Source organism: Nyctereutes procyonoides, unplaced genomic scaffold, assembly GCF_905146905.1.
Source record: "Nyctereutes procyonoides isolate TBG_1078 unplaced genomic scaffold, NYPRO_anot_genome, whole genome shotgun sequence".
Taxonomy (NCBI): Eukaryota; Metazoa; Chordata; class Mammalia; order Carnivora; family Canidae; genus Nyctereutes; species Nyctereutes procyonoides.
This window is the reverse complement of record NW_026575030.1, coordinates 26,646,792-26,673,882: the sequence shown is the minus strand read 5'-3', so window position 1 is coordinate 26,673,882 and position 27,091 is coordinate 26,646,792. Positions and strand designations below refer to the sequence as shown.

General features: G+C 43.2%; 1 protein-coding gene and 1 non-coding gene across 3 annotated transcripts in view; one reads left to right on the top strand and one right to left on the bottom strand.

Moving 5' to 3' along the window:
• B4GALT4 (beta-1,4-galactosyltransferase 4) overlaps positions 1 to 18,847 on the bottom strand; it is a 29,634-nt gene extending 10,787 nt beyond the window's left edge. The window contains exons 1-4 of one of the 2 annotated variants that reach the window (XM_055316466.1): positions 18,829 to 18,847; positions 6,539 to 6,932; positions 3,876 to 4,108; positions 291 to 478 (exon numbers count right to left, since the gene is read on the bottom strand). In XM_055316466.1, coding sequence (XP_055172441.1) covers positions 291 to 478; positions 3,876 to 4,108; positions 6,539 to 6,791 — 674 coding nt within the window. In that variant the 5' untranslated portion in view covers positions 6,792 to 6,932; positions 18,829 to 18,847. Of the gene's footprint in view, positions 1 to 290; positions 479 to 3,875; positions 4,109 to 6,538; positions 6,933 to 17,168; positions 17,249 to 18,828 lie in introns of those variants that run through there. The other variant, XM_055316465.1, reaches the window with a different exon arrangement.
• Positions 18,848 to 22,216: 3,369 nt separating this feature from the next.
• On the top strand, positions 22,217 to 22,320 carry LOC129504071 (small nucleolar RNA U13). The gene has a single exon (XR_008663305.1). It is a non-coding gene; the product is annotated as a small nucleolar RNA U13 (small nucleolar RNA).
• The last annotated feature ends 4,771 nt before the right edge of the window (positions 22,321 to 27,091 follow it).

Genomic DNA, 27,091 nt, shown 5'->3' with positions numbered 1-27,091 from the left:
GGACTTACTGGCAAAAGTAAGGGGCACCCTAGGGGCACCGTGGGTGGGGCTGGCTGTCATTCGCAATGCTTGGATCACTTTACCCTTCCTGTTCTTTCCCTTTTGTCTTTCATCCTCTGCCAAGACTGCTATCATTCCTGTTTTGAACTTAAGTGATGTGTCATGGATCATTCTTCCTTTTCTTCATTTTTCTGCGACAGTCTGTTCACCATGCCCCGCACAGCCTTGATGACAACAGGGCGAGCTTCTCAGCCTAAGCAAGCCATGAGCAGAGCTGCCTTAGCACCCACCTGTACCCGGTGCTGTTCCTGCCAACCACCAGATGCTTGGGCTGCTCCTCACACTTATAGAGGTTCAAGTCGTTCTCGGGCACCAGGTCCACATCGTGGAATATAAAGCAGTCCCAGTTTTCATCCTTGAGAGCTTCTAGATAGCCCACATTCAAGAGTTTGGCTCGATTGAACTTCTTAGTTCCAGCCTATAGATAGAGAAATTAAAACTTGAAAAGTTGCAGAGATAAGATTTCTCAAGGTGGGTGCCCCTCTTCAGCTCAGAGGCAGGAGCTGGAATTATTCTTCCCAAAGCCCAACAATATACTTGGTACAGGAAGGTCTGACAGAGAAGACGCAGGAACAATAAAAGACCATTTGGGTTTTTGTGTGTTTTCATATAGACTTGTATTCCAAACGTTACAAACATGCCTTGAAATGGAGAGCTGTGGCTTAATGGCTATAGAGTTTCAGTTTTGCAAGCTGAGAAATTTCTAGAGACTGGTTACACGACAATGTGAATGTACTTCACACTACTGAACCGAAAACTTAACAATAGTTATGATGCACTTTTATGACTGTGAACCTGGGGAGATCCTGGCAAGGCTGAGAACATCAGATCTCCTTGTCCTCCCAGCCCATCGACCTTGCCCCTGAAGCTCTGCAATAAAATGGTTTGATTTAAAAAAAAAAAAATTAAGATACTAAATTTTAAGTATACATCACAATTTTTTTAAAAGATCATACTTTTAAATTACAAATAAAAATAACTCAGGGCACCTGGGTGGCTCAGTCACTTCAGTGGCTGCCTTTGGCTCAGGTCATAATCTCTGGGTCCTGGGATCGAACCTCACAACAGGCTTCCTGCTCAGTGGGGAGTCTGCTTCTCCCTTTCCGTGTTCTCTCTCTCTCTCTCTCTCTCTCTCTAATAAATAAATAAATCTTTTTAAAAATAACTCTAAAAATTTCTTAAAAAAAAAATTTCTTTAAAAGCATGAGTGGGGATGCCTGGGGGGCTCAGAGGTTTAGTGCCTGCCTTCAGCCCAGGGTGTGATCCTGGAGACCCAGGATCGAGTCCCATATTGGGCTACCCACATGAAGCCTACTTCTCCCTCTGCCTGTGTCTCTGCCTCTCTCTCTGTGTCTCTCTCATGAATAAATAAATAAAATCTTAAAAAAAAAAAAAAAAAAGCATGAGGGTTGTTCAGCCCCTCTTCAGAAGGGCTGAAACTCCAAAGTCACTGGGCCTTCTGGAAGGCACACGTGCAAAGTGTGTGCCAACGCCTGATTCTGGGCTAGCTACTGCCGATCACACCCATTTCTCTGTCCCATGTACAACTATAAACCTTTTTTATACACCCGCCACGCCAATTAGTATCACTGCTTTACTGTCTGACTTCCAGCTGATCCCAATCTTACCATAAGTAACAAATTTACACTAAGCTTCCAAGAAACACTGTTTACCAGAGAAGACCAAGAAACCTGGACCCATAAACAGAGGTTATTGCTAATATTCCAGAGCTACCTAGAAGTTTCTCAGAATCACTGCAAGAGAATCCTGTTTTAATCCTTAATGGCAGAAGGTGATCCTTGGGGCACCTGGGTTGCTCAGTCAGTTGAGCGTGGGACTCTTGATTTTGGCTCAGCGCATGATCTCAGGGTTGTAGGACCAGGCCCCACATTGAGCCTGCTTGCCCCTCTCTCTCTGCTCCCGTTCCCTGCCCTCCCACCACTTGCACTCACCCTCTCTCTCAAATAAATAAAATCTTAAAAAAAAAAAAAAAGAAGGTAATCCTCATAGTCACCTTATAGAAGGGATTCATCACTTGGCTAAGAAGAGAACACAATTCAAACAATAATATGAATAAAGCTATAGCATCAGAAAAATTTTACAGAATTTTTTCATAGCTGTTTGGATCATAATCCTTAAGAATAAATTCCCGTTTAATAAACAGTTTATCAAAAAAAAAAACAATTTATCATAAAGAAAATACAGGCAGTTCTCAAAAGTTACCACGGTATTTTCCTGAAAAGACTAATACCAAGCAGACATATTTTTCTAGTCTCAAATAAATACACTGTACATTGGGGGCCGCTGTCCTGAGTAAGAACTGAGAATGATTAGCACCATTTTTTTTCTTTTTTAAAGATTTTATTTATTCATGAGACAGAGAGAGAGGCAAAGACATAGGCAGAGGGATTACCAATTACCACCATTCTTAAATAACATTTAAAAAGAAAAATAAGGACACCTGGGTGGCTCAGCAGTTGAGCAGCTGCCTTCAGTTCAGGTTGTGATCCCGAGGTCCTGGGATCAAGTCCCACATCGGGCTCCCCTGGGGAGCCTGCTTCTCCCTCTGCCTATGTCTCTGCCTCTGTGTCTCTCATGAAAAAATTAAAATCTCTTAAAAAAGAGAGAAAAGAAAAAGAATTATAGGGGTGTCTGGGTGGCTCCGTCAGTTAAACATCTAACTCTTGGTTTTGGTGCAAGTCGTAATCTCAGGGTCCTGAGATCGAGCCCCAGGTCGGGCTCCATTCTCAGCTCGCAGTCTGCTGGAGATTCTTTCCCTTCAGTTCTGCACCTACCCCCACCGGCATGCGCTGTGTCTCTCTCAAAAAAATAAGTTGATAAAACCTTTACAAAAAATTATAAGCCAGTAATAGTAAAATTTTGTTTCAAATCCTAAAAAATGGGCATACTATATATGCACATTGATTTCACGAGCTCCCATTTATTTTAAAGTATACACTGCAGGACTGCATCCTCTGATTTGTCCAGTTTTCCTAAAACAAATACTACCAGTTATAAAAGCATGTAGTATTAAGCACGGTATTAAGTATGTAGTGAATGATTTTGCTTGCATTGTTGGCACTTGTAAGGACTTGAGGGGGAATTATTTGGGTGGTCTGGGACAATGTGGGAAAGCGAGACATGGATATTTAAGCTGATGCCTTATCTTTCTCTCAGTAAACATTAATACCAAATACAGTCATCTTCATCAGCCTCTCTACTTGGAGCTAAATCCTTCAAAAACAGCCTAAGCTTCACACCACTGTGTTCCTACTGAATCATGCTTCTGGAAGCCAAATAAGGGAGTCGAGAAAGGGAAAATTAAATATAATCTGTTTTACATAATAAAAGTTATAAGCAGAAAGACGGAGACAGTCCTAGAACTCCATATCTGTTAACACAGTAACCGGTCGCATCCTCTGCCCAGATCCCCACCGAACAGCCACGCTCAATAATGAAAAACAATTATTCCAACATCTCATTGTGTCATGTACAGCAAAGGCGGGAGGGAATATACGGTGAATCTCTGGGGAAAATCTCTGGGTGGTCATAGGCTACCACGGAAGGGCTTAGACACAGAAAACAAAAACAAAACTAAACAGACTTCCTCCAGAGGTTCATTTAAGGGGCACACTTAGTCTGATTATTCTACACTCGGAGGCAAGAATTTCCTTTACTCCTTTCATGGATCAATGAGGCAGGAGCCCTTTTCTTTGATGAGTCTGATGCTCCCTTTACCCAGGACACACAGTGGCCATGTCCCCCCCTCGCATCCCAGAGAGAGGAGGACCAGGCGGGCAGAGGCCCAGCCTCACCTGATGGATGATGTAGATGCCATAGTCCAGCTGCTGCCTCTGCAAGAAGGGGTGAAGGTGCTCTAGCAGGTACATCAGGTGTCTCTCTCTGTTCCGGTGAGGAATGAGGATGGCGACCCGCTGCAAAGCCTTACATTCCTCAGGGTGATAGCGACCTCTGTGCACTTGGGGATTTTTCGCCGCCACTTCTTCCAGGGTGAGATCTGGTTTGAAGATGAGCTTGTTCTGGCCCCCTACGGTAGAAACAGGACACGGCAAGTAACAGTAGCTGTCTCATCGGGGGCTGACAGGGTACATGAGCACCCACATAAAGCACTGGGAACACTACCCGGCACACTGTGACGACCGTAGGAGTGTTGGGTTTTAGTGTTATTACTTTTGAGGCCTTGTTCGGTCATGAACTGTAACCAGAGTCATGTGCCCCAGGCTGCTGGCTGCAAAGCCAAGTAGATGACACATAAGAGCATTCCCCTGTGGCTGGAGAACCAACCCTGGGTCCGTGATTCATCTGTGAGGAGGAGAGGCATTCTGTCCCGTGGCCCTGGTAAAAAGCAGAGGTCAGGGCTAGGCTAAGTAATTTCAAATTGCTCCATCCTCTTTTCCTTCTCAAAATTCCAAAGGAGGGTAAAGTCTCTTAAAAATCAGAAGCGTTCTGGGGCACCTGGTGGCTCAGTGAGTTAAGTGTCTGCCTTTAGCTCAGGTCAGGATCTCAGGGTCCTGGGATCGAGCCCTGCATCGGGCTCCCTGCTCAGCTTCTCCTTCTCCCTCTGCCTCCCCCCAGCTCATGCTTTCGCTTTCTTTCTTTCTCTCTCAAATAAATAAATAAAATCTTAAGAAAAAAAAATTAGGAGCATTCCACGGAATCAAGTTCACGGGCAAGGCCATGTTCCCACTCTTTCCCTGAGCTCCTGAGACCTATCCTAGCTCCTGAAGGTAAAAACCATGAAAGGAAATAGCAACCGGCCTCACGTCTCACCCAGCAGTAACACGTATGAGCAACATCCTAATTCTCCCGTTGTGCACGGCTGCAGACATCCCCCACCGCAGCACCTACTCAGGGAGTCTGGAACAGCCTAGCTGGATGAAACCCGAGGCCGTGCATGGTGACCGACCCTGTGCAAGGCTTTATAGATTAGGCTAGCGGCCCTCCTAACCATTCTGAATGAACAGGGAATACTGACTGGGAAGAGAGGAGGCGGTGTTCTGGTTAGAGAACTCGGCCACACGTTGTTTTTTAGACTCCACATACACTGCTCCGGCTGTGACATCTCAAGATGCTTGCACGTTGTGCCATCCCCTCCCGAGCAAGGCAATCACAGGCCCTTCCGACGTATGGTCTCTACACCTTGCTCCGGAGGACCAGCCCTGGGCACGGCTGCTTGGACCAGGCTCCAGGTTCCACGAAGCGGCTGACTCTGGCCAACAGCACCAAGGCCAAATAACTGCTTCCAGCCAGCTGGAGACAAACTGGCCTACAAGGAGGAGCCTTTTCTGAAGGTGTGAGACTTCGAGCCACAACTTAGAGCACCAACGCCCTATAAGCAAAGTCTGTAAAATGAGTTGTGTGAGGGGTAAGCTAGCCAAGCCACTGGACGAGATGACGGCATGGCTGTAGAGACAGCTTCCCACGTAGCCCCTTAACAAACCCCCCATCTGAGTTGGCCTAAGCCTCTATTCTTGGCCCCTGAAAGAGCCCCGTGCAACAGGTCTGATACAAGTGGGTCCCCTTGCTCACTTTCTCATCGCCTTAACTTTTTAGGGGCCCTTTTTTTTTTTTAAAAGACTTTATTTATTCATGAGAGACACAGAGAAAGAGGCAGAGACATGGGCAGAGGGAGGAGCTCGATGTGGACTCGATCCTTGGACCGGGATCACGACTTAAGCCGAAGGCAGACGCTCAACCACTGAGCCACCCAGGAGCCTCAATTTGCTGCTAAATTAAATTGAAAGGCAAGACATCAAAGGGGAATCAGAGCATGCAACATATTTAAGAAATAAACACTAAAGACAACATTGAAAAACCTACTCGGTCTTGTCCAAGGGACAAGTGTACTCGGCCAAGGGAATGGGAACAGATGTAACATGAGTGAATTTCTCCACTTGTGCTCCGTGGATGCCAGGAGAAGGATAACAGCCAGGCCCGCTAGCTTACTGGTCGCAGGAGGAGGATGGGAGGCAACATAGAACAGAGCGACCAGCCTAGATCCATGGACCCCCAGACCATCCAGCAGATGTGTGCTTCTGAGGCTCCTGCGGCTGGTAATAAAACTGGGTATGTTCATAGAATGGAAGACGGCCTGCACGTCAGCAGTATAGATACGTCTCCCAAACATAATGCTGAACAACGGAAACCAGACACAAAAGAGTTCATGGTGTATGTTTCTAATTACATAAAGTTTAAAGACAGGAAAAATCTAACACTAAGTGTTAGAATCCCGAAGTAAGGGTCATGCCTGAAAGAAGCGTGAGAATATCTGGGGTTCCAGAAAGATTCCATTTCTTAATGTACATACCGATGACACGGGTATGTTCATTTTGTGAGACTTTATCAAGTCGTACACTTCTGATTTGTGTTTTTCTGCACATATGTTATATTTAACGAAAAAGTTGACACAGCACTTGTTAAAAAAAAAAAGAGAGAAAGAAAAAAGAAAACACCTTACTGAGGTACGGAGACACAGAAGGGCAGCTGTCCAGGTCTGCTTCTTTCCTGGATTCTTCATTAATCATAGTTTTCTCCTTCCCCCAAACGAGGACCTTGTTGAAATTAGCCATGAAATCCTGTGCTTTAGGGATCTCTTGAATAGCACCCACAAAGTAGTTGCTGGTGGCCCACCCAACCACTGTCAGGCATAAGAGAAAAAGCAACAGTAATCGGACTTTGTAGGAAAGGTGGAAGGTCACCAGGAAGCCCATGGCTGTTATTCCGTGAGCAGCACGTATCCGTCCACTTCACCGCAGGCAGGAAGCCTCAAGTGCAACTTGTCCAATCCAAAGGCAAACCTGGCGACAACTAAGGATGCCTGCTTCTGCTCAGTAGCTCTGCTCCATCAGTCTCTGAAAGGCAATCACCAAGACACATTATTTCACGTGGAAATCCTATCCTGAGTGATTCCCGTCAGCACAGACTGAAAACCTATCCCCAGGGGATCCTGGCTGACAGTAATAGGGCTTCTCCAACAAGGACTTTGAGGTCAGAAAATCAGATTTCAGGGGCAGGGGGCTCCACCCATCTGTGCCTCGCTGGAGTTCTCTCCAGGTTACCACCCAGGCTGTCACCCAAGAAGAAAAGGTGCTTCCAGATGTTGTACAGGAGGTGAAGGTAAAGAAGAGGCTGTGAATGCCTCCCAGTTCTGAGTTGGATGCAGCCCCAAATATGCCCCCCACCCCATTTTTTCTTTAGTGGCCCTTTCCTAGCACAACTTTAAGAGAAGGTTAACAACATGTGAAATCTTGTATTTTTGACCCAAAGAGAAAAATAAGGAAAAAGGCAAAAAGCTCTTCTCTGTGACAGCTAGAAACACTTGTTCCTCGACAACCCGCAATAAAAATCAAGGATGTTTCAGCTGTAAATGTTACATTCACAAGGAGGCACTGATATAGCGCACGCCCCGACAGGTGGGGGGTGAGGGCAGGAAACGTAAGAGAACGCCGACACAGGAAGTCAGCCATCTAGAAGGCTAACAGGGAGAGCCACAGCGCAGTGTTTGACATCAGGGGTTTGGATTTAGACAGAACCATAGCTCCACCACATATCAGCCATGACACCCCAAGCCTGTCACTTAACCGAGCCTCAGTCTCCTTACCTGTAAAATGGGGATAAAAACAACACCTCCCTGGCGAGGTTACTGTGGGACTGAATGACCTGATGTATTAAAACAGAGTGTTAGCCCACCTCCTGGTGCATAGTGAGCACCGACTACGTGCTGACCATCACTGATACTGTTGTTCTATTATTCACATTAAGTAACTCTAGACTAAAGATGAGCAACAGGTGGACACCCAGGCGGCTGCCACAAGCACCTCTCTATCGTACCATTTCTCACCGTCAGTTGAAGAGTTGCCATTCTGGTTTCATACTGTATAAGCACATGGTGAGATAGTATGAGTTCACCTCTGAGAGGTGGCTATGCCCTTAGTTACTGACAAAAATCCAGTTTTGGGCCCACCCTGGACCGTAGTGAATGCACGAAGGTGATGAGGGCTACTTGGCAAGGCCCCCCTGGGGACAGCCAGCAATCCCCCCCCACATCCTCCCTGCACTGCTGAAACCACCTCTCTCCTCAAATTCTAAGCATGTTATCACAAGGGTGCAGAAAATGCCAGGGCGGCAATCATCCGCATATTACTTCTACAGTTTAAAAAAATGATGATTTTCAAAAGAAAGTTCTTTCTAAGGCAGGTATCCTCAGTTAAATGGATGGAATGGAGTACAAAATATTTTCTGTGCCAAGTAATGACACAAAAACAGGTATGATTAGATCTTAACAAAAAGGAAAACAGAAATAAACTGATGTCTCTATGATGACCACTAAAACTACAGAAAGAAAACTCTAGAAAGAAATACAGCCTAAAAGCTGACAATAACTGTATGAGGAGTATGGGATTAGCCAAGGGTGTGTTTTCTCTTTTATTTTTTGACTTTTCTATCATCTCCTTCTGTCCTTTCATAATGAAAACAAAGTTGTTAAACTGGTTTTTAAATATTTTAGAAGATTTACTTATTTGAGAGAGAAACACATGTGTGCACACAAGAGCAGGCGTCCGGCAGAGGGAGAGGAACAAGCAGGCTCCCTGCTGAGCGGTGACATGGGGCTCCACCCCAGGACCCCGGGATCATGACCTGAACCTAAGGCAGTCGCTTAACCAACTGAGCCAACCAGGCGCCTTGTGTTTGTTTGTTTTTAATTAGACGTAGGGATGTGGTAATTCAGAGAAAAACAAGAACAAGACAATCTTAGCACCTCTCAAGATAGTCCCCTACTTCACTGATGGGTAGTGTTCCCAAAATTGAGCTCTAGGCTAAGTTCAAGGGCTACATAGAAAGCATTTTTCTCTCTAGGTTAAATGTTATAAACGGAGGTTAGGTTCCTGGGTCAAGCCACAAAAGAGAAGATTTAACTCAGGAAGCAATTAAACAGGATGGCCTGTGATTAGGGTCTTGTGAGAGTATCACAAGGAATTGATGCTGAAGGCCGTAATAACAGCTAATAAGAAGAGTTGATTTATTTGTGCATTTACTCAGTGGCATGCACTGGGGTTAAATCACTTCTATTAATTTACCTAGTTCGCATTCCCAACCTTGCAAGGTCAAAATCATTAGTCTCTCCATTTCATAGAGGAGAAAAATGAGTGTAGAGAGTAAGGAACTTGCCCTCAACCATACAACTAGCAAGTCTGAGCCCACAAGGCCAGGCCCAAAGGCTGCTTCTGCCACTAGCTAACTTCACGTGGGCATTCCAATCTCTTTCCTCACCTAGGCACCTGGGTGCACCCAACACAAACCCCTGAAATATGCAGAGTTCCCCTTGGCAGCCTTCCTCTACGTCCTCCTCCCTTCCTTGACTGTGTTCACATGGCTTCCTGCATCTGATCTCCTCCCTCCAGGAAGTCTGCAGGTTCCTGGGGCCAATCAGACAACTTCTTGGGGACTTAACGGCAGAGGCTTACCTGCTTGAATCAGCAATAGTGTTTTTAAGTTTTTTATTTAAATCCCAGTTAACACACAGTGTAATGTTAGTTTCAGGTGTACAATACAGTGACTCAACATGTCCATCTCATTCTTGGAAAATTTAGACTGAGACCATTGTTTTCCTAAGAGCTGCTTATGGAGGAATAGCCCCCTACCAGGGAGACTCACCTGGCTGAAGAGACTTCTGACCACAGAGGTACTACAGTGTTAGAAGCACAAAGGACCAGAGGGCACACAAGTCAAGCACCCTGTCCTTCTACACAGGGAGGAAGAGTGGCTTAGAGAGATTTAAAACCTACCCAACCAGGGCACCCCAGGTGGCTCAGCGGTTTAGTGCCACCTTTCAGTCCAGGGTGTGATCCTGGGGACCTGGGATCGAGTCCCACGTCGGGCTCCCTGCATGGAGCCTGCTTCGCCCTCTGCCTGTGTCTCTGCCTCTCTCTCTCTCATAACTAAATAAATAAAAATCTTTAAAAAATAAATATATAAAACCTACCCAACCAATAGCAAGCTGGGAATAATCATAGACTAATATTGCTAAGCAATATTGCTGCACCCCACGGCATTTGTCCAAAGATAAGAAATTTATTATAAAGTCAAGGAACCATTCTTAATGATTACCTAATAATTAGCCCTTCATTGCTAAGTCCATTTCCTGAAATGTGGATCTAGTTAAAAATAATCACTTCTCCTTTCTTCTAAGCCTTAGGGCCATCTTCAAAACTGACTGTATAGGGAGCCACCAGCATGAGGGAAGCGTGAGGTCTGGTTGGTTCCTGGGAGTAAACATGGGAGGTGTGAAGGGTCTATAAAACACAGATCCAACTGTCTTTCAAAAGAGATCTCCTTAAAAAAAAAAAAGAGAGAGATCTCCTGCGCAACCTGCTCATCTGCCAGTGACTGAAGGCATTCCCTCCCAACATGTTTATCAAGCTATTAAACATAAATATATATATTATATATATGTATATATACATACATACACATTTAGCTTAAAATGTTGCTGTAAGAATTTATGGAGAGGTGCACCCAAATACAGCTGGTACATTCCCAGGAGCACACAGATCACTAAGTCTATTTACCAACGTGATTCATGCTCAAATGTTATCAGAGTGCTAACCATGATAATGCTACCTTTGGAATTACATATTAACATACAGGTAATTTTTATTTTCCATTTCTCTGTTATTTCCTATTTTTCTTTTAATGGGTTTATATTACTTCCACAGTTTAAAAAATTATGATTTTCAGGGGCAGCCCCAGTGGCCCAGCGGGTTAGCGCCACCTTCAGCCCAGGTGGGATCCTGGAGTCCTGGGTTCGAGTCCCATGTCAGGCTCCCTGCATGGAGCCTGCTTCTTCCTCTGCCTGTGTCTCTCCTCTCTCTCTGTGTGTGTCTGTCATGAATATATAAATAAAATCTTTAAAAAAAAATTATGATTTTCAAAAGAAAGTTCTTTCTAAGGCAGGTAACCTTTGATTAATGTTTGGGAAAATGTCACCAGATTGGATGTATTTATAACATATAAGAAAAAAAAGAAAAATAATAACATATAAGTAATTGAGAGACCTTGAACCTAACCTTGAAAAGTTTTTTCCAAATACAATTTTAAAAGGAGGGGGAGGGGCCTGGATGCTCAGTTGGTTAAGCGTCTGTCTTTGGCTCAGGTCATGATCTCAGAGTGGAGTCCTGGGATCGAGCCCCTGCATCAGGCTCCCTGCTCAGCAGGGAATCTGCTTCTCCCTCTGCCCTTCACCCTGCTTATGCTCTCACTGTGTCTCTCAAAAAATTTTTTTAAAAAGGAAAGAGTTTTCTTTTGCAATCAAAACAGTGACAGGAAAATTCTGATCACAAATAATACATTCAGATAATGTAAAAGAAGCTATTTTAGGGCAAGACTTATTTTCTATAAGTCTGCCTCCTATAGTTCAAAATAATAGTTTTCATAAGTTTTGTTCTTCCTCCTTTCAATTCAACCAGTCTTTTCTGAGCATCTGCTATTTTCAGGCATCGTACCAGGTACTAGGAATACAAAGGAAGTTAAGGTAGCGTCCTTGCACTTAAGGGTTTATTTCAATCCTTTCTTAGACTTTAATGACTGCTTTGTTTTAAAATATGCCAACCCCTCCCTAAAAAATGGAGGAATAGATGAAATAAGATTGGTAAAATATTGAGATGTATTGATACTAGGTAATAAGTACTCAAGGGTTCATTTTCTTTTCTCTCTACTTTTGTGTATGCTTGAAGTTTCCCATAATAATGAAAGAAAAAATCTAGCAGGGATAATAAGTCTTAACAAAAGGTAAAACATGAATGCTAAGTATCATTTTTCAAGAATTTCTACACATACACATTTTTGCACCATGGGGAATGAAGGGAGGATACCAGGTGTCACTTCATAAATATTTACTAAACATTTATGTACCAAGAAAAAAGGGTGTGGTCTTCATTCAGCTGCTAAGAGTGCCAAAGCAGCGTTCCAAACCCATCTGGAAGTCCTGGAAGCACAAGGCATCTCAGAGTGGGTATGATGTGGCCCCAGGCACATGATGCTACCTCTAGAGCAGCAAAGGGGAAAGGCTGATGGTTTGGTACTCCTTTACTCGGGCAGAGTTCCTGAGAGCTAAGTGTTTGCACACAGGTTGTCCTACCTTCTTTGGGGCTCTAGTACTCATCTCCTAATGATAGCTCCTTTACCCTCGCTTTGAGTGATCACTGCTCAGACCCTAAAGAAGCAATGGTTCCCTGGTTGGGGGGTAAGGGTGGGACTGCAATGACAGCCACTTACAAGTACAAGTCATTTAAACTCAGAGACTGTGCTCTGAATGGCCAAAATTGGAAGCATTTGAGCCAGAAAATAATGAAGGCATTGTATTTTAACCCACAGAATAAAATGAATATCCATGAGTCCATACTGATACAAGTGATCAAATAAATAAATGGGAGAAAGAGGGCAGCTTTTTTTTACAGGAAACTTTCAATTAAAAAGGAAGCAGGAGATGGGAAAAAAAAAAATCACCGTTAGGCAAACATCACTCTAAGAATTGTTGTAGACAAGATCCATCAATGGGTATTAAAATCAGTAGGTGAAAATTTGAGGATAAACAGAGTTTGTATAAGTCTCAAAGTAGCACCTCCAAGATAATTATTAGTTGTAAAGGGAAAGATAATAATTTTATAGTGGGGAAACATAGTAGATACTACCCTAAGTGATTAGGTTTAGTATCACCAGTGATAAGACCTATCAACCTCATCAATCAGTGACATTTTTTTTTAAATCAGTGACATTTTAAACTCCTTAAAATAACTAATGAGCACTCTTCAAATGGGTCAAAATAATGAAGGACAAGGTAAAACTGAGGAACTATCTCAGATGGAAGAGACTAAGGAGAAATAATTAAATGCAATGTAGATTCTGGATACAAGAACAACAAAAAATTATTAGCAGGAAAATTGATGAAATTCAAATAAAATCTGGAGTTTAGTTAATAGTATTGATAATTGAACCATGGTTATATAACTGTCTAGTATTGGGGGAAGTTGAGTGATTTCTCTGTACCATTTTTGCAAACTTTCTGTAAGTCTAAACTTAGTTAAAAATTAAAAGTTAAGGGACACCTGGGTGGCCCAGTGGTTGGGCGTCTGCCTTTGGCTCAGGTCATGATCCCAGAGTCCTGAGATCAAGTCCCCCATCGGGCTCCCCGTGGGAAGCCTGCTTCTCCCTCTGCCTATGTCTCTGCCTCTCTCTGTGTCTCTCAGGAATAAATAAATAAAATCTTTAAAAAAGATTAAAAGTCAAAAATTTTAAAGTAGGACACTGAGTATAACCGAGGTCAACATAGGGCAGTCAGAGTAACTTAATTCTCAAAGAGAATCACTGTTTTTTATATTCAAGGACCTCAAGCTCACCTGACACATAGCAGGTGCTGAATTTGATAAATAACCAATGACTACCTAGAGTATACCAGTTGAAATACTTAAGAACTCATCAGCATCATCCCAGGCAACTACCAAACTGATGAGACAGAGGGGAAAGAGAAGGAAAAACAAACATTAATAAAGACCAGGGGAAATTCCATTTGGGGAACATTTAAAAACTGAAAAAGGCTCACTCTCACACCAGCTCCCTTCGGTTTACTAACACCAACACTTTCCTAAGGGGAAAGAGCCCCATCTCGAATAGATGGCACTTGCTCTCCCTCATGCCCACCACCTCCTCTGTCATTGAATGTTCAAAAGCTTAATGAGGGTGAACCATTTTCTTGTTTTACAGGATAAACTAAATTTAGGATTTCTCATCATTCATATATGCTATTCTATACCTTATCATAGGGCAGAATTTATCTGGAGGAAATAAATTTCCACAAAACAAACAAACAAAAAACACAAAAGCAGTGCTTCTCTCTCCTAATTCCGAAAGGAACTGCTGCTTGGATGGTCCCTTCCACCCTGAGGCACTCTGGAGCAGTGTCCCTGACTCCAGGCAAGAGCTGCCGGATGGTCCTACATTATCCATTTTACAGCAAGAGTTGCCACAGAAAGGTCAGGAAACATGAAATATGCTTAGCAAGCAAAGGACTGAAATTGGTTTGTGAAGTATATGTTACGCAGCATCACAGAATTCAGAAGAATTTCTGATGGGGGATTTTAATGGAGATTCATGGTGTACTTGAGACACATCCCAGAGAGCCCTGCAGGGGGTCAGCCAGAGTGCCCTTTCTGCCGTCCTTAGGGGCACACCAATGAGAAGGCTTGAGAAGGCCTAAGGAAATGGGAAAAACAAAGGCTCTGAAGTCACAAAGAGCTGAGTTCAAATCTCGCTACCAGGTGTATGAATGGCTTTGGGCAAGTAACCAAAATTTCTGAATCTGTTTTGCCAATTTGTTTAAAAAGCATGTTTAATGTTCCAAGAACGCCTCCAGCAAATTCACTGGGGAAATCTGTTAAAACTACAGATTCCTGGGCCCTACTCCAGAGCTTATAGCTCAGAACAGCTGGGCCTAGGACTTGGGAAAATGAATTTTTAACTAGCTCCCAGATGATTCTTCTACCCATTAAAATTTAAGAACCACTGAAATGAGAGAATGGGCCGAGAATGCAAGAGATCCTTCAGCAATGTTCATTTTCCTTCCAGTGAGGACAAGCGGTAAGAAGATATGTGAGGGGTGCCTGGCTGGCTCAGCCAGTAGAGCACGTGACTCTTGATCTCAGGGTTGTGAGTTTGAACCCCGCGCTGGTGTAGAGATTACTTAAAAATAAAATCTTAAAAAAGATATGTGAAAATGAGACTATTAAAATCCAGTTGAATAATTTTTTTATTCCATCATTCAATAATTTATTCTAAGGAAATAATCAGAAAGGCAGACCAAAATATTCAAACCAACATTATAAAAATAACCAAAAATCGCAAAGAATCAGAATGTTAACAATACGGAGCTGATTTAATTAATTACAATACCTCCATGTGCTGGAACACATGTTTTTATTAAAAAGGTGTTAAAAAACTTAACTACATGAGAAAGTGCTCATGATAGCGAAGCGGGGAAAAAAAAAAACCAATATAAAAACGTATGTGTACAATTCTTATTTTTCTCTATATGTATGGCATGCATGTATTTTATATATAAAATGCCAGAAAAAAAAATCACTGCTGTTTATTAATTACAGAATTAGAGAAATTGTTTTTTTCCCATATGTTCTAGTTGTTGTAAAGGGGGGGAGGGTTGTGACAGAAACAACACTGTTTTATTTTTTTGATAAAGTGACTACATAGATTTCCTTCAAAATATATTAAAATTTAAAGATGACACAATAGACAGGATTATAAATTTTCAGTTACATTAGTTTGGCAGCAATTCATTCATATAACTTTTAAGGAGATCTGTTCTAAAGAGGTCCCAACAAGCCCAAGTTTTAAAAAAAACAAAAACAAACCAAAAAAATCCTCAAAGCCTGTCAATAATTTTCAATGCCAGAGAACACTGCAGTCTCTCTGTTCGAAATTCCTTTTTTTTTCTGTTCGAAATTCCTATTCCTAGGTTCTACTCCAGAGATTTTTATTCCTAAGGTCTGAGGTGATGTCAGGAAATTCATATTTTCAACAGGAACCTAGGTATGTTTGAGAAACCACCACTGTACCTTGATGGCTTAAAAAAACGAGAGACTAAAACCTCCACTGACTTGCTTCTGATGTTCCCACTCTGAATAAAGATCTCTAAGAGACGGTTAGCTCTCAAATTATTTGTATGAACCTCTGGAAAAAGCACCCATTATTATTAGCTCAGTTTAAAATAGATACTAAATACATATTCTATCAAGTGTCATATAAAATACCGCAACAGAGCTAGTTTTATTGCCCTTCCCCAACAAGATTATGCGGTTCAAACAATTTAGTGCTTCTCTCCAACAGATGTTTCTAATTTGATCAAGGCACACATGACAGGAACCTGAAAAATCCTGAAATTCCGTGGGGTTTAACGGCCAACCTTGCTCTAGAAGATAAAATTCCAAAAAGATAAACTGTGGTCCAACCAAGCCTTATCTACTCTCCTAGAGAGACACAGTCCAGCACTCCTGCCCAGCCCCCCGGCCTAGAATAGCCCTCCACCCCTCTTTTCAAGCCCATTATCTTCGCCAGGACCCAGAATAATATTCATTCCTATCAAACAGTCCCTTTCCTGCATCCCCAACATGTTATCTCCCTTTCTTAAAAAATTCAGAAATCAAAGGTGCCCGGGTGGCTCAGTGGTTGAGCCTCTGCCTTCAGGCCAGGGCCTGACCCTGGAGACCGGGGATCGAGTCCCGCATCGGGCTCCCTGCAGGGAGCCTGCTTCTCCCTCTGCCTGGGTCTCTGCCTCTCTCTGTGTCTCTCATGAACAAATGAATAAAATCTCTTCTTTAAAAATGTAGGAATCAACACACACACACCTGTCCTCAATCCTCGAATTACTATTTCCTTGCTCCTCGCTCTCGTCGCCCGGGCTGCAGAGCTCTCCCGGTGCCTGGGCGCTCCGCCGCCTCCTCGCTCTCCCACCCTGGAGCACCCTGGAGCACCCTGCACCCGCCGCACCCGCCGCCCCCGCCGCACCCGCCGCCCCCGCCCTGTTGGCCGCCGCTCCCCGAAGCCCCGCAATCCCAAGGTCCTGCCCGAGTCCCCGTCCTGCCGGACTCTGCGAACTGGAGTCAGCCCTCGCCTACGGAAGGCCGATCCACACCCCGGGGGATGCCGCCGCCCCCGACTCCGGGCAGGTGTCTCCCGGGTCCCTGGAGCCCAGGTGAGTCGGCGGCCGCAGCAGGCCCCGGGCTGGGACCCGCGGGTCGGTTTCCCAGGAGAAGCCCCGCGAGCCCGGGCTCCTAGGAGGAAGGGGCTCGTTCCCGCCGGTGCACCCGCGGGGGGCGGGCGCCACCCCGGGGCCGGAGCCGCCCGAGCCTGTCCGCGCCGGCTCCCCCGCCCGCCTCGGCCTCCGCAGGCCCCCGCTCCCGCCCCGCCGCCCGGCCCCGCGCGGCAGCCACCCCGGGGCGCCCCACGGCGGTGACCCACGGCGGCGCCCCCCCGGCGCCCCCGCCCCCCAGGCGCCGGCCAGCCCCGCGCGGCGCACTCACCGCAGGCCCCGGCGCCGCGAGCACCTCCCCCGGCAGCGGAGGCCGAGACCCGGGCCCGGGCCCGCCGCGGCCGCCCGGGAGGAGGGGCCCGAGCGCGGCTCCGCCCCCGCCCTCCACGGGCCTCGGAGGCGGGGCCTGGGGCGGGGGTGGGGCCGAGGCCTGGGGCGGGCGGGGCCTGGGGCGGGCCGCCGGCTCCGCTCGCGTGGCGCTCCGCCCCCCGCCTTCCCGGCGCCTCGGGGGCGGGGCCGGGGGCGGGGTCGAGGCCTTGGGGCGGGCCGAGGCCTTGGGCGGGGCCGCCCGGCTCTGCTCGCGTGGCGCTCCGCCCCCCGCCTTCCCCGGGCCTCGGGGGCGGGGCTCCGGGCGGAGGCGGGGCGGGGCCTCGGTCTTGGGGGCGGGGACTAGGCCTCGGGAGCGGGGCCGGGGGCGGGGGTGGGGCCGGGGCCTGGGGGCGGGGCCGCCCGGCTCCGCTCGCGTGGCGCTCCGCCCCCCGCCTTCCCGGGGCCTCGGGGGCGGGGGCCGGGGGCGGGGCCTCGGTCTTGGGGGCGGGGACTAGGCCTCGGGAGCGGGGCCGGGGGCGGGACCTCGGGGCGGGGCCGCCCGGCTCTGCTCTCGTGGAGCTCCGCCCCCCGCCTTCCCGGGGCCTCGGGGGCGGGGCCTGGGGCGGGGTCTGCGGGCGGGGCCGAGGCCTTGGGGCGGGGCGGGGCCGCCCGACTCTCTGCCCCGTGCGCTCCGCCCCCAGCCCGACCGGCCCCGCCCCCCCGGGGGTTGATGGGGGAGACCTAGGGGGGCGAAGGAGGGCCGGGCAGCTCGTCTCTGCGGAGACCGTAAACCCTTGTGCTAATCATACTGAGCTCGGGGCTGAGCTTCGCACATTCATCCCCTGTAAACGCTCACAAAGCATCCTCGGTTAGTTCAGAGATGGTTAGTTCTGGTTTTGCAGAAGAGGAAACTGAGGCTTTGGAGGTTAGTTAAACGTACCTTACATCGCCCGAACACCTTGCAGCTTCCCCGGATACATGATGTCCCAATTACCTGCCTTTCCCATGTCACAGGACGATTGAGAATATTAACTGAATAAGTTGGGAGAAATCCTAACTTCTTCAAAGATATCATAACAGAAAATCAAGACAAAAACCTATTTATCACTAGAGGTTTAAGTGGAAACTCGTAGTGAGCTCTGCTTAGGCGGGCGGGATAGCAGGCCAGACTCTCCAGGGCACCCTGCCTTCTACAGGAATGTAAGAGGTCCTCGAGAATTGCCCTAACCCACAAGGGACAAACCATGAGAAGAACCAGCACTGGGGTCAGGTCACTGAGCTCTAAGCAGATCTGGGGTTTTGCTGAGGGTGCATGGAGAGTTTCTACCCACATTAATGTGGGATTGAAAGCAAAACCAAACCTGAGCCCTTGAAGAGTTGCCAAGTCTCCTTGCTCTAAGCAGAAGCGATAGACACCCACCTGGAGGATGCATCCTTGTGACAGTCCCATAGGATTCACACAAATGCAAGTTAACAACAACAAAATCGCCAAGCATAAGTAAAGTCAACAGAACTGATACACAATATATTAAAGGATTCTCTAACATAGGATAAAGAACTCTTTTTTTTTTTTTAACTTTAAAGGCAAAGAAAAATAAAGGATGTCCCTGGAGATTACTTACCAATTATGATGGAGATAGAGCACCAGGACATTGGAAAAATCTGGCAGACATCACCTTAATCAAATACTCAAAGTCCACCAGTAGTACAAGTTGGCATCACACACAAGATGGTGTTCTAAGGCGATGACATCACCTTTATTATATTCCTGCCAAAAATACAGAATCGGAATTTAATCATGAGGAAACTGTCAGATAAACCCAAATTAAGAGACATTCTACAAAACAACTGGCCTCCCCATCTCGATAATTTCAATGTCATAAAAGACAAAGAAAAATAAAAACTGTTCCAGACAAAGGAGACTAAAGATATTTGATATCTGAATTTCTGGATTGAAGAAAAGTGGCTACAAAGTATATTACTGAGACAATAGGAAATGGATATGTACAGTGTGGTAGATTAAAAACAGCCTGGAGGGGATCCCTGGGTGGCGCAGCGGTTTGGCGCCTGCCTTTGGCCCAGGGCGCGATCCTGGAGATTCGGGATCGAATCCCACGTCGGGCTCCCGGTGCATGGAGCCTGCTTCTCCCTCTGCCTGTGTCTCTGCCTTTCTCTCTCTCTCTCTCTCTCTCTCTCTCTCTCTCTCTGTGACTATCATAAAGAAATAAAAAAATTAAAAAAAAAATAAATAAATAAAAACAGCCTGGAATTCTTTGACATTCCTCTGGCTGAGAAATGGGTACATATTTCCCTTCTTTTTAAATATGAGCTGGCCTATGACTGCTTTGACAAATGGAGTAGAATGGAAGGGAAGGGGTACCAGTTCTGAACCCAGCCTTTATTTTTTTTCCTGAGCCCAACCGTTAAACGGCAATTTCTGGGGGTGCCTAGATGGCTCAGTTGGTTAAGTGTCCAACCCTTGATTTTGGCTCAGGTCATGATCATGAGATTGAGCCCTGCATCAGGCTCCATGCTCAGGGTGGAATCGCTTGAGGTTCTCTCTCTCCCTCTGCCCCTCCCCCTTTTCACACTCTCTCTTAAAAATAAATTAATTATTTTTTAAAGGCAATTTCTGCTTCTATACTGTTTCTTGAATTTGATTATTGTATTGTGGTTATATAGAAAAGTGACTTTATTCTTAAGAATTATTTAATGAGTAACTATCATGATGTCTGCAATTTCTCTCAAATAGTTCAGTTAAAGTGGGTGTGTGAGAGAGCAAGAGAGAGAGAGAATGGGACACCTGTGTGACTCAGCTGTTAAGCATCTGCCTTTGGCTCAGGGCGTGATCCTGCAGTCTTGGGATTGAGTCCCACATGGGGCTCCCTGCGTGGGGCCTGCTTCTCTCTCTGCCTGTGTCTCTGCCTCTCTCTGTGTGTTTCTCATGAATAAATAAATAAAATCTTAAAAAAAATTAAAAAGAGAGAGAGAATAAGCATGCATAAATGTGGCAAAATGCTAACAGTTGATAAATCTAGATGAAGTGTATACAGCTGTTCCTGGAATAATTTTTACAACTTTTCTAAGCCTTGCCATTTCATGCTCAAAAAACTGAAAGAAAAAGAAAAAGGATCCAATCTCAAAGAGGAAAAAAGCAATAACTTGACCTCCCTTTTTGGCCAAGATGAACTAACATGGACAAGATATACCACCCCACCCAATTTACCTAAAGCAAAACAAAAGAAAAAATCAGACATAATATCTAAAACAACAGTTTTCAAGATACTCTGTATGAAGCAGTAAAGGATCTCTGAGAGACAGGAAGTAACAAGGGGAGTCCTATAACTGCCCCAGTTTGCTACTTCGAGAGTTTCCAAGCATGGCAGAAGGAAGAGAAAGCTGGGACAGAGACTGGAAGACTCCCTGAGTTGGGAAAACAGACCAGAGAGTCCAGCGACCAAAGCAGCTAGGGTTCACAGGACAGAAAACAGAAAGAGGACAGTTGCACAGAGACAGAGTACTGGACAGATCTACAGTGTTCTCCCTCAGGTATTTATGACCCATACATAAATCTAAGGAAATTGTTCTAGGCCCGAGTAAGAACCATCTGTAAGGATTGGAGGGAATGGTTCTTTTTGCTCACATTGGGCTAGGACCAGTATCTATTTCAATTAGCCAGACTGGAAAAACCCATAATTCAAAGGCACTGGCTACAGTGTTCAGGAAGATCTTGCCTCAGTAGTGGAGAAGCAGCCTTACTATGAGCACGGCTCCAGACCTACCTACTATAAAATAAAAACAAGATCCCAAGGATGGAAAGAGAGAAACTATGCTAATACTAGCCAAAGAAAAATGAGATTATCTACTTTCAGATGAAACAAAGTAAATTTAAGACCAAAGAATATAACCAGAGATTAAGAAGGTAGTTTTATCATTTTAAGGATAAAGGGGTCAATTTATCAAATAGAAATAACAACCTAAACATTATGAACCTAATAACAGTGCTTCAAAATACATGAAGTTAAAACTGATAGAACTGCACAAAGAAATAGATGAATCCACAATTATAGTCAGAGATTTTAACACTTCTCTCAATAATTGCTAGACCATGTATGCAGAAAATCAGTATGGAATAGAAAATTTGAATAATGGTATTAATTACCTGACTTGATTGACATTTATAGAACACCCAACAATACCAGAATACACATTCTTCCAAGTACACAGAGAACTATTCTGGGCCATAGACTCAATAAAATTCAATAGGATTTAAGTCATACAACCTCTGTTCTCTGACCACAGAAAAAATTAAATTAGAAATCAATAACTTGGGATGCCTGGGTGGCTCAGTGATTGAGCGTCTGCCTTTGGCTCAGGACATGATCCCGGGTCCGGGTTTGAGTCCCACATCGGGCTCCTTGCATGGAGCCTGCTTCTCCCTCTTGCCTGTGTCTCTGCCTCTCTCTGTGTGTCTCTCATGAATAAATAAATAAAATCTTAAAAAGAAAGAAATAAATAACTTGAAGATCCATGGAAAATCCCCAAGTATTTGGAAACTAAACAACACCCTTCAGTATAATTGGATGATGGAAAAAGAAATCAAAAGAGAAATTTAATGAAAATGAAAACAGCATATCAGAATTTGTAGATGCCATTAATGCAGTACTTAAGAAAGCTTATAGCACTAAATGTCTATATTAGGAAAAAAGAAAAGTCTCAAATCAGGACCTCAGCTTCTGTCTTACAAAACTAGAAAAGAAAGAGCAAATCAAACAAAAAACAGAGTAAAGGAAATAATAAAGACCAAAGCAGGAACCAATGAACTAGAAAAGAAGAAAACAATAGAGAGAATCAAATAAAGCAAAGGCTGGGTCTTCCAGAAAATCAATAAAAATGGATTAAGCTTTATAACTGGACTAACCAGGAAAAAAAGAAAAAAAACAAATTATCATATCATAAATATGCAGTTGACATCACTACATATTCTACAGGCTTAAAGGATAAAATTGGGTCTTTTAAGAATTCACAAGTGTGATGATTGAGTATTCACACTATTTTGTGACATGTGCTTCCTTCAAACTTTGTTACAACTACAACATATTACCCACCTGACCCTCCCCCCAAAAAAACAAGAAGAAAAGATAAAAATAGATTACTATGAGTAATAATAACGTTATGCCAATAAATTTCAAAACACAGATAACATGGGCAAACTCCTTGAAAGACACAAATTACCACAGCTCACACAAGAAGAAATAGATAACCTAAAAAGCCCTATATCTGTTAAAGAAGCTGAAACTGTATGTAAAAACCTTCCCACACAGAACATCCCAGGCTCATGTAGCTAGAAGCAGTAACACTACTTTCTATAGAAATGAGAACCAGAAGTGTCCTGGTACTAATTCCATAGTAGGAAGAAATAATACTGATTCAACACAAAATTCACCCAAAAAAATGAAGAGGGAGTACTTCCCAACTCATTCTATGAGGCCAGCATTACCCTAACTTCAAACCCAAAGATATTACAAGAAACAAAACTATAGACTAATATTTCTCATGTATATAGAAGCAAAAAAATCTAAACAAAACTCTAGCACATTGAATTCAATGGTGTAAAAAAGGATAACACAACATGACCAAGTGGGGTGGGCTAATCCCCAAAATGCAGAATTAAAAGTTTAATGTTCAAAATTCAAACAGTAATTCACCATATTAGCAAACCAAAGGAGAAAAACCATATAATCATTTCAATAGATGCAAACACTGCATTTGACAAAATCTAATATTTATTCCTAATAAAAATTTTTGTCAAGCTAGGAATATGAGGGAATTTCAACATCATATTCTGTGGTGAAAGACTGAATACTTTCCCACTAAGATCAGGAACAATATAGGAGGATATCTTTTGTCACCACTTTTTAAATTTTTTTAAAATTTTTATTTATTTATGATAGTCACACAGAGAGAGAGAGAGAGAGAGAGAGGCAGAGACATAGGCAGAGGGAGAAGCAGGCTCCATGCACCGGGAACCCCACGTGGGATTCTATCCCGGGTCTCCAGGATCGCACCCTGGGCCAAAGGCAGGTGCTAAACTGCTGTGCCACCTGGGGATCCCTTTTGTCCCCACTTCTATTCAACATTATGTATACGTTTAGATACAAAAACTCTAAACATAATTTCAACAACTTCAACAATATATAGAAAGGATACTACATAATGACCAAGTGGGATTCATTCCAAGAGAGATTCAACCGCTCAAAAATCAACCAATGTAATTCAACATCTTAGCAAACTAAAAAGAAAAACCAGATGAAATCATATTTCTAAAAAAGAAATGAAAGGAGTCCAGATTGGAAAGAAGGAAGAAAAACTGTCTTTTTCATAAATAACATGATTGTCTCTGTAGAAGTTAAAATGCAATATATTAAAAAATGCTACAAAAACTAATGAGTTTAGGGAGGTACAAGATACAACATCAATATACAAAAACGAGTTGAATTTCTATCTATTGGTAATGAATAATTGGAAATTGAAATTTTAAGATAGCTTCAAAAAATATGAAAGACTTAAGGATAAATGTGACAAAAGATGTGAAAGGTCAAACTGAAAATGACAAAGCATTGCTGAGAGAAATTCAAGAGACCTAAATGAATAGAGTTGCAAGCCTTGTTCGTGGAACCAAAGACTCAATATTGTCAAGTTATCAGCTCTTCCCAAACTGATCTCTGTGCTGAATGCATTTCTAATAAAAAAAAAAAAAATCCCAACAAGTTTTCTTTTCCTCAGAAATTGACAAGCTGAAAATCATAATGAAATGCAAAGGAACTACAATTCCTAAAAATGACTTTGGAAAAGACTATTATAGGATTTTGAGAATTACTATCAATAAATTATAATTAAAACAGTGTAACAGGGATCCCTGGGTGGCGCAGTGGTTTGGCGCCTGCCTTTGGCCCAGGGCGCGATCCTGGAGACCCGGAATCGGATCCCACGTCGAGCTCCTGGTGCATGGAGTCTGCTTCTCCCTCTGCCTGTGTCTCTGCCTCTCTCTCTCTCTCTCTGTGTGTGTGACTATCATAAATAAATAAAGAAAAAATATTTTAAAAAAACAGTGTAACATAAGCATAAAAATGAACAGGTTAGTGGAATATAATCAAGATTCCAAAAATAGGAGCACCTGGCTGGCTCAGTGAGTAGAGTATGTGACTCTTGATCTCAGGGTCATGATTTCAAGCCCCACGTTAGTGGTACAGTTTACTTAATTAAAAAAAAATGTTTTTTTAAATTCTAAAAATAAGATGTAAAAAGTCATGTAAATATGACTTTTGACAAAGGCACAAATGCAATCAAGTAAAGAAAGGATAGTCTTTTCAATAAATAGTGCTTGAACAATGAGATATTCCTTCAAAAAACAAAACCCTCACCTTAAGGTGTACAAAAATCACCGCAAAATGAATGACAGATCTAAATGTAAAACCTAAATCTATAAAATGTCTAAAACAAACGTAGCAGAAGATCGTTTAAACTGGACTTCAAATATTAAAACTGCTCTTCAAAGAACACTATATTTAGAAAATGAAGAAGCACTAAAACCAGATAAAAGACACCACAAAAGATGTGAATTACAGGCCAATATCTCTCATGAATATACATACAAAAATATTCAACAAAATACCAGCAAACCAAATCCAACAACACATTTTTACAAAATCATAAATCGTGATAAAGCGGGATCTATTCCCGGGATGCAAGTGTGGTTCAATATCCACAGAACAATCAACATGATACATCACATCAATAAGAGAAAGGATTAAAAAACATATCATTTCAAGAGGTACAGAAACAGCATTTGACAGACTACAACATCCATTCATGATAAAACCCTCTGCAAAGTAGGTCTAGAGGGAACATACCGCAACATAATAAAACCTTTGTATGAAAAAAACCACAGCCAAAACCATACTCAATGGGGAGCAACAAAGAGCTTTTCCTCTATGGTCAGTAACAAAACAGGGATGTCCACTCTAACCACATTTATTCAACATAGTACTGAAAGTCCTATCCACAGCAATTATAAAACATAAAGAAGTAAAAGGCATCTAAATTGGAAGGAAGAAGCAAAACTCTCATGATTTGCAGATAACATGATACTATATATAGAAAACCCTAAAGCCTCCATCAAAAAACTACTAGAACTGATAAATGAACTCAGTAAAGTCACAGGGTACAAAATCAAAGTACAGAAATCGGTTGCATTCCTATACACTACTAATGAAACAGCAGCAAAAAGTGAAATTAAGAAAACAATCCCGTTTATAATTACACCAAAAGCAATAAGATACCTAGGAATAAACTTAACCAAAGAGGGGAAAGACCTGTACTCTGAAAACTATAAAACACTGATGAAAGAAATTAAAGATGAAACAAAGAAATGGCAAGACATTCCATGTTCATATATTGGAAGAACAAATATTATTAAAATGTCAAAAAAAATAATTAATTAAAAATAAAAAAAAATATCTATACTCCAGGACTCCTGGGTGGCTCAGCGGTTGAGCCCATCTGCCTTTGGCTCAAGGCCTGATCCTGGAGTACAGGGATCGAGTCCCACATCGGGTTCCCTGCATGGAGCCTGCTTCTCCCTCTGCCTGTCTCTCTCTCTCTCTCTCTCTCTCTCTCTCTCTGTCTGTCTGTCTCATGAATAAATAAATAAAATCTAAAAAAAAAAGAAAAGTCTATACTACCCAAAGCAACCTACAATTTTTTTTTAAAGGTCTTATTTATTTATTCATGAGAGACACAGACACTGGATCCCGGGACTCCAGGATCATGCCCTGGGCCGAAGGCAGGCGCTAAACTGCTGAGCCACCCAGGGATCCTCGCAATCTACAAATTTAATGCAATTCCTATCAAAATAAGAAAACCATTCTTCACAAATAAACAGGATTGTTTATTCTAGTAAATAGAAGGGATGCCTGGCTGGCTCAGTTTGTAGAGCAAGTGACTCTTGATCTCAGGGTTGTGAGTTTAAGCCCCACATTGCCTGTAGAGATTACTTAAAAAAAAAAAGAGTAGAATAAATAATCCTAAAATTTGTATGGAACTAAAAAAGACCTTGAGTAGCCAAAGCAATCTGGAAAAAGAAAAACAAAACTGAAGTATCACAATTCTAGATTTCAAGTTATATTAGTTATATTGCAAAGTAGTAATTAAAATAGTATGGTACTGGTATAAAAATAGACACACAGGTCAATGGGATAGAACAAAAAAACCTGGAAATAAGCCCACAATTATATAATCAATTACTTTTCAACAAAGGAAGAACAAACATACAATAGGAAGAAGACAGTCTCTTCAACAAATGGTGTTGGGAAAACTGGTCAGTTATATGCAAACGAATGAAACTGAACCACTTTTGTCCACCATATGCAAAAATAAATTCAAAATGGATTAAAGACTTAAATGTGAGACTTGAAACCACAAAAGTCCTTGAAGAGAGCACAGGCAGTAATCTCTCTGTCACTGGCTATAGCAACTTTTTTCTAGCTATGTCTCCTGAGTCAAGAGAACCAGAAGCAAAAATAGACTTTGGAACTACAACAAAATTAAAAGCTTCTACATAGTGAAGGAAATAATCAGCAAAACTAAAAGGGAGCCTACAGGATGGGAGAAGACATTTGCAAATGACATGTCCAATAAAGGGTTAGTATCCAAAATATACAAAGAACTTATACAACTCCATACCCAAAAAACAATCCTATTAAAAAATGGGCAGAAGATATGAATAGACATCTCTCCAAAGAAGATATACAGCTGGCCAACAGACACATGAAAAGACGTTCAGCATCACTCATCATCGGGGAGATGCAAATCAAAACCACAATG